The sequence below is a fragment of the Macaca mulatta genome, chromosome 1 (assembly GCF_049350105.2).
Source record: "Macaca mulatta isolate MMU2019108-1 chromosome 1, T2T-MMU8v2.0, whole genome shotgun sequence".
Lineage (NCBI taxonomy): Eukaryota > Metazoa > Chordata > Mammalia > Primates > Cercopithecidae > Macaca > Macaca mulatta.
Genome location: NC_133406.1, coordinates 215,027,392 through 215,034,887, shown reverse-complemented (window position 1 = coordinate 215,034,887; position 7,496 = coordinate 215,027,392). Strand labels below are relative to the sequence as shown.

The 7,496-nt window shown below is 46.4% G+C and overlaps 1 protein-coding gene across 5 annotated transcripts in view; it reads right to left on the bottom strand.

Moving 5' to 3' along the window:
• Window positions 1–7,496, bottom strand: part of PAFAH2 (platelet activating factor acetylhydrolase 2) — a 41,321-nt gene that overhangs the window by 27,988 nt on the left and 5,837 nt on the right. For all 5 annotated transcript variants that reach the window (XM_028837763.2, XM_015131751.3, XM_028837774.2 and 2 more), the window contains exons 2-4: window positions 2,909–3,045; window positions 1,623–1,776; window positions 413–509 (exon numbers count right to left, since the gene is read on the bottom strand). In XM_028837763.2, coding sequence (XP_028693596.1) covers window positions 413–509; window positions 1,623–1,776; window positions 2,909–2,998 — 341 coding nt within the window. In that variant the 5' untranslated portion in view covers window positions 2,999–3,045. The remainder of the gene's footprint in view (window positions 1–412; window positions 510–1,622; window positions 1,777–2,908; window positions 3,046–7,496) is intronic.

Here is a 7,496-nt window from a genome sequence, read left to right as displayed (position 1 = left end):
CTGCAGTGAGCTGTGATCACGCCACTACACTCCAGCCTGGGCAACAGAGTGAGACTCTGTCTGAAAAAATAAAAATAAAATAAATAAAAGATGCTCTGATCACAAAGCTCATGCTCCTTCTAGCATTTCTGGGCTATTATATAGGAGGAAAGCTAAAAGTGTATATTTATATAAATACTGGACCATGAGAAGTGAAGCATATGAAGGCTGCTGAAAGGCTCCACAAGGTGAAAAGGACTTGAAAAAGGCCTTCCGGAGAAGGTGAACCCAATGCTATGGGACAAAGCAGATGGGAGAGAAGACAGCTAGCAGATGGAAATGTCTTTTTTTTTGCCCTTTGAAAATAAGCTAAGACTCAGCAGCTGTCACCAGGCAAGGAGTATGGCACGGTCTGGGGGAAAGAAGTTCTTACCTGAAGGCTCCTAGGCCATGGGAGAAGATGATCAAGGGGTATCCAGAGTCCTTTGTCTTAAAGGGGCCATTCCAGCTAACAGGCAGGCGACAAGATCCTAGCAGAGACATGGGCTATAGCATATCTGGCTGCCCCAAAGCTGTTATCCCAAGGGCAACCTGAGTATAGGTATGGTGGGGACATGTGTTTCTCCCCTCTGGACAATCACCATTGGCCCCTGAGCAGCTCAGGGCAGTCAATCACCTATTTTTTTCTCCCTTTCTTCCATAGGAAGAGTGAACACAATAGAAAATGGGAAACTAAGCCAGGCGCGGTGGCTCATGCCTATATTTCCAGCACTTTGGGAGGCCAAGGTGGGTGGATCACAAGGGCAAGAGATCGAGACCAGCCTGGCCAAGCGAAATCCTGTCTCTACTAAAAATACAAAAATTAGCTGGGCGTGGTGGCGGGCTCCTATAATCCCAGCCACTTGGGAGGCTGAGGCAGGAGAATCACTTGAACCTGGGAGGCGGAGGTTGCAGTGAGCTGAGATTGTGCCATTGCACTCCAGCCTGGGTGACAAGAGCAAGATTCAATCTCACAAAAAAAAAAAAAAAAGAAAGAAAGAAAGAAAGAAAACGGAAGCTAAGTCCAAAGTGGCAGTACTGAATTCTGGGGTAAACTGCTGAGATGCCAAGGCACTGGGTGGAATTCCTAGGTGTGGGGCCTTTGGGGGAAGTGGATGACTCAATGTTACCCTACTCAGAAGAGGGGTGACCGGAGGGAAAACTGCAGGAGACTGTATGCTCCTTGATAGTTAAGAACCTTTCTTTGATACACACAATAGCTGGCACAGAGTAGGAATTGATACATGAGGAATCGGTGCCATTTATAGAACACATTCTATGTCCCAAGCACTGCACTAGAGGCTTTACGTACATCCCGTACTACAAACCCCCAAAGGCAGGTATTTAGACAGGTTCAGTAACTTGCCCAAACCCCACGGCTAGTAAATTGTAAAGTCTGGATTTGAATCCAGGAAAGTCTAACTCAATCACCAAAGCTCTTTCATATGTAATTCTCTCCCAATTCTCCACACCACACTGGCTAATGGATGCCCCTTACAAAAGGCTGGACACTGTAGCCTATAAGGTACTGTGTCCACCTAGGGATCTCCCAGGAACAAAACCAAGCAACTGGGAAAGCATGCAGAGGTCAGGCCAGCCCTTACCCACAGCCAGGTTGAACAGCAAGCCCCCCCAGCGCTTATTGAACTGCAGGTACTCGGCCAGGCCAGTACAGTACTCATAGCGGGGAATCCACAGGGGCTGCTCCATGGTCTCCTCGGCCTTTTGGCAGGGGTAGAAGAGTCGAAAGAAGCTCCCCTGTAGGAAAGAAGAGAGCAGCTGCTCGGAGCAAGGAGTCCAGGCTAGATTTCCCAACAGCCACACTCAGCAGGTGTTTGGGGCACCAGCAAAACAGGGAACCTTAAGTTTCAATTAGCATACCTGAATTTTACATTCAGAAATCTGGAAAGAAGCAATTTGATTTTTAGAATACATGTAAAGCTTGTTATTTCAAATAGCCAACTGTATTTTGAATTACATTGTGGGAGGGGGCACCAAAAATATTTGAGTGTTTGGGACAATGAAAGATTTAAATCTGGCACTGAGCCTAAGCCTGGAGGAGCCCCAGGAGTTAGAGATTAGTTCTTGTGCTGAACAGGGTGGCCTTGGTAGCTCATCCAGGCCACTCTGCTAGGACGGCCCTTGGGAAGCAACAGCACACTCATTCCACATGGGAGTAGGTGAGGGGTTACTAGGAAGTGTGTGCCTCTCAAGGGACACAGGAAGTCCAAGGGCTAGCAGAGAAAGACCTAGGAACTAAGTCAGGCACAGTGGCTCACGCCTGTAATCCCAGCACTTTGGGAAGCCGAGGCAGGAGGGTCGCTTGAGGCCAGGAGTTAGACATCAGCCTGGGCAACATAGCAAGACCTCGTCTCTACTATATATACATATATATAAGTTAATTAATTAAAAAGTCCTAGGACCTGATAGAGGACCAGTCCAGAAGTCAAAGCAGGAGAGGAAAACATATCAAGGCAGGAGAGAAAAAAGGAAGCTGTCCCCCTACCCAGGTCAGGGAGTCCAAGGCCAAAGGCACACGCCCATGGCTCTTTCTCTCACACACTCAGATTCTGATATGATTAAAACCCTTCCAAGATCAGGCATCTGCCCTCAAGAAAGGTGAAAGGATCTGCGAGCTTCGTCTAAAGCTAGAGTCCCCCCTTTCCTCTAGGTGGAAAACGAACACATTATCTCTGTCTATTGGGATGTTTCTAATGTTTGGAAAGAGGAAGAAAAAGCTCAGGGAAGACAGAGCTGGGGGCTTGATAACCAAATCCAGACCCGCTCTGATTCAGCTTCCCCACCGTGGGAGTGCAGGATCAGACTTGTGATCAGTAAGTCACGGTGCCGGCAGAAGCAGTGCAAACGGAAGGGAGCTGGGGACACTTACCTGGAGATTCTGACCCTCCATCACATCCCCACAGCCTACGAGGTGGGGTCCTGTGACAGGTGGAAAGCCCACAGACTGGCTGACCCCCATTTCATCACCGGGTGAATCAAATGACTTGCCGGAGCTGAACTTGCTGGCTGGATGGGGGAACATAGAACAGCCGCTTGCTGGCTTCCTCTTGGCTTCCTGTTGCTGATATGTGTTATCTGCTACCCTGTCCGCCCCTCCTTAGCACCTCATCCTCCCTGCCGTCACTCACTGAATCTTGCACCTACTACTTTGCTACATTGCCTTTGCCAAGATTGGGGGTTGTTTTTTATTTATTTTGCTAGGGTGATGAGATGGCTGTGAAGAGGAAAGAGAGCCATCCATACTCCTCACAGCCTATTAACAAATGTTTATCCAGCAGCTACTACGTGCGCAGCACAGCAGTAACTGCTGCAGAGACTGTCACACAGACCTTGCTCTCCTGAGGCTAATAGTAACCACTAAGATCCATTATTTACAGTTAGCACTGTACTGACCTCTTTATAGACATTATATATATTACATCATTTCATTGTCTCAACAACTCTCTGAGGTAGGTACTTTTTTTTTTTTTTTTTTGAGACAGAGTCTCGCTCTGTTGCTAGGCTGGAGGGCAGTGGCATGATCTTAGCTTGCTGCAACCTCCGACTCCCTGGTTCAAGTGATTCTCCTGCCTCAGTCTCCTGAGTAGCTGGGATTACAGGCATGTGCCACCACGCCCAGCTAATTTTCTTTTTTATTTTTAGTAGAGACGGGGTTTCGGCATGTTGGCCAGGATGGTCTCGATCTCCTGACCTCATGATCTACCCACGTCGGCCTCCCAAAGTGCTGGGGTTACAGGCGTGAGTCACCGCGCCCGGCCTGAAGTAGGTACTATTAAGACCCTGTTTTGGCCAGGCGTGGTGGCTTACGCCTGTAATCCCAGCACTTTGGGAGGCTGAGGTGGGCAGATCACCTGGGGTCAGGAGTTGAAGACCAACCTGGCCAACATGGTGAAACCCCATCTCTACTAAAAATACAAAAATTAGCCGGGTGCAGTGGCAGGCACCTATAGTCCCAGCTACTCAGGAAGCTGAGGCAGGAGAATCCTTGAAGATGGGAGGCTGAGGTTGCAGTGAGCTGAAATCGTGCCACTGCACTCCAGTTTGGGTGACAGAGTGAGACCCTGTCTCAAAAAACAAACAAACAAAAAGACCCTGTTTTACAGATGAGGAAACTAAGGCATAAAGAGGTTGAATAACCTTCCCAAGTTACCCAATGGCAAACCCATCTCTGCCTAATCCGGAAGCTAAGTTCTTAACCATTACTGATCCTGCTCAGTGGGGGATTCGGTTATACATATGCAGTCACTGAACTAAGCTTTTTCTTAAAACTGTTTATTTTTTTGAGAGACAGGGTCTTGCTATGTTGTCCAGGCTGGTCTCAAACTCCCAGGCTCACACAATCCTCCTGCCTAGGCCTCCCAAGTAGCTGGGATTGCAGGTAGGAGCCACCACACCCAGCTTTAAACTACTGAATATAGGGTGGCACTTATGCTGGGCCTTTAAAGATGAGGAAGTTGAGAGGCAGGGGAGGAGGAAGAAAGTACATACAGAAAAAAACCTAAGAGGAAAAAGAGCAGAGGTAGGGAAAAGTATGATGTGGGCAGTAGATCAAACAGAAGCTTTCAGCACGACGGGCATGCACGCTCCTGACTAGATAACATTCCTACGGCTCATCTGCTTCCTAAACTGGGGCCAGTGCTCCCCTCACCCTCTTCAATTTCATCATCTCCAACACCATCATCACCGTCACACTTACTCTGTGCCAGGAACTATGTTTAGTGCTTTTCATATATTATTTTATTTAATTCTTTCAACAGTCCTCTGAGATACATATTATTATCTCATTTTACAGATGAGGAAGTGGATGCTTGATAAAGGCAATTTACCCAATAACATACGGCAAGCAGAGCCAGAATTCGATCATGGGTAATGTGGTTGTAACATGAGAACATCAAACTTCCCAGTATCCCATGCCTTGTGATTTGGGTGGGGCTGACCCCTCTTAACCTCCAGAGCTGAGCCTTAATTAACTGGAGCCAATCAGTCCTTCTTATTCTCTGGTCAGTATTTGGATGAAGAGTGGGCATATGGCATTATGCTGGTCCAATAGGAGTAAAGCTTGGGACTTTGATTTGATGGTTGAGGGGAGAAAAGTTCTTCCTTGTTTTGAACTAGTGTGATGTGCAGATGTCACCTGTCAAGTGGCCTTGAAGCACAGGATGAAGATACCCATGGTGGATGGCAAAACCGAGAGAATCACAGAGAAATAGAGGCCCATTTGTGAAGACATTAAGAATCCACAGATTAGACCATACCTGAAACCTGACCCACTCCTAGACTTTCTAGTTATATAAGTCAGTAAGTTCCCTTTCTTGTTTAAACCAACTGAAGTTAGACTTCTTTTGGTTGCAACCAAAAGCATCTAAATGGATACACACTGCATCTGGGGTCCACATGTTCATGATTAAATTATTCTGCTTCTTTTAAGATGCTCTGGGAGAGATTCAGGAGTTCCAGTCAAAGCATGTCTGGGTAAGAAGAGACCTAAGAGAGCATTTCTGTCAATCCTCCCCACAGTTGTCTTCCCCTTCTCTCAGTACATACACGTGCTTTACCAGGGAAGACACCAAGGTCCAGAGAGATTAAGTGAGCTGCTCAGAGTCACAAGCAGAACGATGGTAACAACACACAGTCTCCTGGTTGTCAGCTGCCACTTGTCTGGTCTTAATAATCCTAACATCATTCTATTTAACTTTGAAAGGTAAGAAATTATTTTCTTTTTTTTTTTTTTTTTTTTTTGAGACGGAGTCTCGCTGTGTCGCCCAGGCTGGAGTGCAGTGGCCAGATCTCAGCTCATTGCAAGCTCCGCCTCCCGGGTTTTTACGCCATTCTCCTGCCTCAGCCTCCCGAGTAGCTGGGACTACAGGCGCCCGCCACCTCGCCCGGCTAGTTTTTTGTATTTTTTAGTAGAGACGGGGTTTCACCGTGTTAGCCAGGATGGTCTCGAACTCCTGACCTCGTGATCCGCCCGTCTCGGCCTCCCAAAGTGCTGGGATTACAGGCTTGAGCCACCGCGCCCAGCCAAGAAATTATTTTCTTTCTACTACAGATAGCGTCTTCTTTTTGTTTCTCTTTAGCTAATTTAAAAAACAAACCCAAATCTTTTGAAAGAGAAACTAAGCTCCTGGTGTCAGTGGGTTGTTCAGCCAGAGTGAAGGGGGATGAGTTCTGCTTAGCCTCAGACCCTGACCTTTCCCCATCGCTTGTTGTTGAGGTCTACACATGGAAGACCTACTGCTGGGGCCACAAGACACATGTCACGCACATGACAATGAACCAGCTGCAAGTTCAACTGTCATAAAAGAGAGGCAGATAAAAGACCACAGGAGTTCTGAGAAGAAACAGTGCTCCTTTAGCTTGGAAGTAGAGAGCAGGGGAAGATGGGAAAGGCTCTTTCAAGCAGGAGAGAGTGAGCAAAAGCACGGTAAGAAGGAAGCTTGTGTGAGAAACAATGCAAGGTGAGAAGAGAAAGTTGTGACCAGATTTGGGGAGGAGCAGTACCTCAAGTGCTAAGCTAAAAAGTTGTTTCTCTTTAGCATTTCTGTTTCTCTGGAAATGAGGTCATGTCCATGAGAGATAATCTGAAAGAACCACATTGGAGGCCCAGCTCGTTTGGTGCCTAGCTTTTTTTTTTTTTTTTTTTGCTTTCTAACATCTTTTACTTCTTGACCTTTCGAAACATCCAAAAATTAGTAATATTATAATCTATGCCACAATCTTAACAGTTAAGAAAAAACATAAAATGAAGGCCTAGAAAGATCTTTGTTACTCATCTAGAATTATTTGGTATAACAGTATTTTCCAATGGAGGAAGACTATTGGATTTCAGGCAACATAAAATATGGGGCCAAAGAAAAGGGAGAAGGTCTTCAAGGAGAATTTGTGCCTTTAAGTTTTTACTGGTACAACAGTTCTTCAGCCTGGAGGTACTCAAAGACAAATCATGAAACAAATCAGAAAAAAACTTTATTTCAAGCAGGTTCAGTGATATATGTGTGTGCTACAGCAAAGGCTGCAGTTGTGGCTAAGTTTTATTTCAAACTGTATGATGTGGGCTGGGCAAGGTGGCTCACGCCTGTAATCCCAGCACTTTGTGAGGCCGAGGTGGGCTGATCACCCTGAGGTCAGGAGAGACTGGCCTGGCCAACATGCCAAAACCCTGTCTCTACTAATAATACAAAAATTAGCTAGGTGTGGTGGCGCACACCTGTAATCTCAGCTACTCGGGAGGCTGAGGCAGGAGAATCACTTGAACCCGGGAGGTGGAGGTTGCAGATCACGCTACTGCACTCCAGCCTGGGTGACAGAGCCAGACTCAAAAACAAAACAAAATAAACAAAAAAACCAAAACTGCATTATGTATAATTTTGACATTACGTGGGAATGCTTAACTTCTGCCAAAATGTAGATTCAGTCCAACGTTATGCCAATTTTTATACTGATTGTAGTCCCTAAGT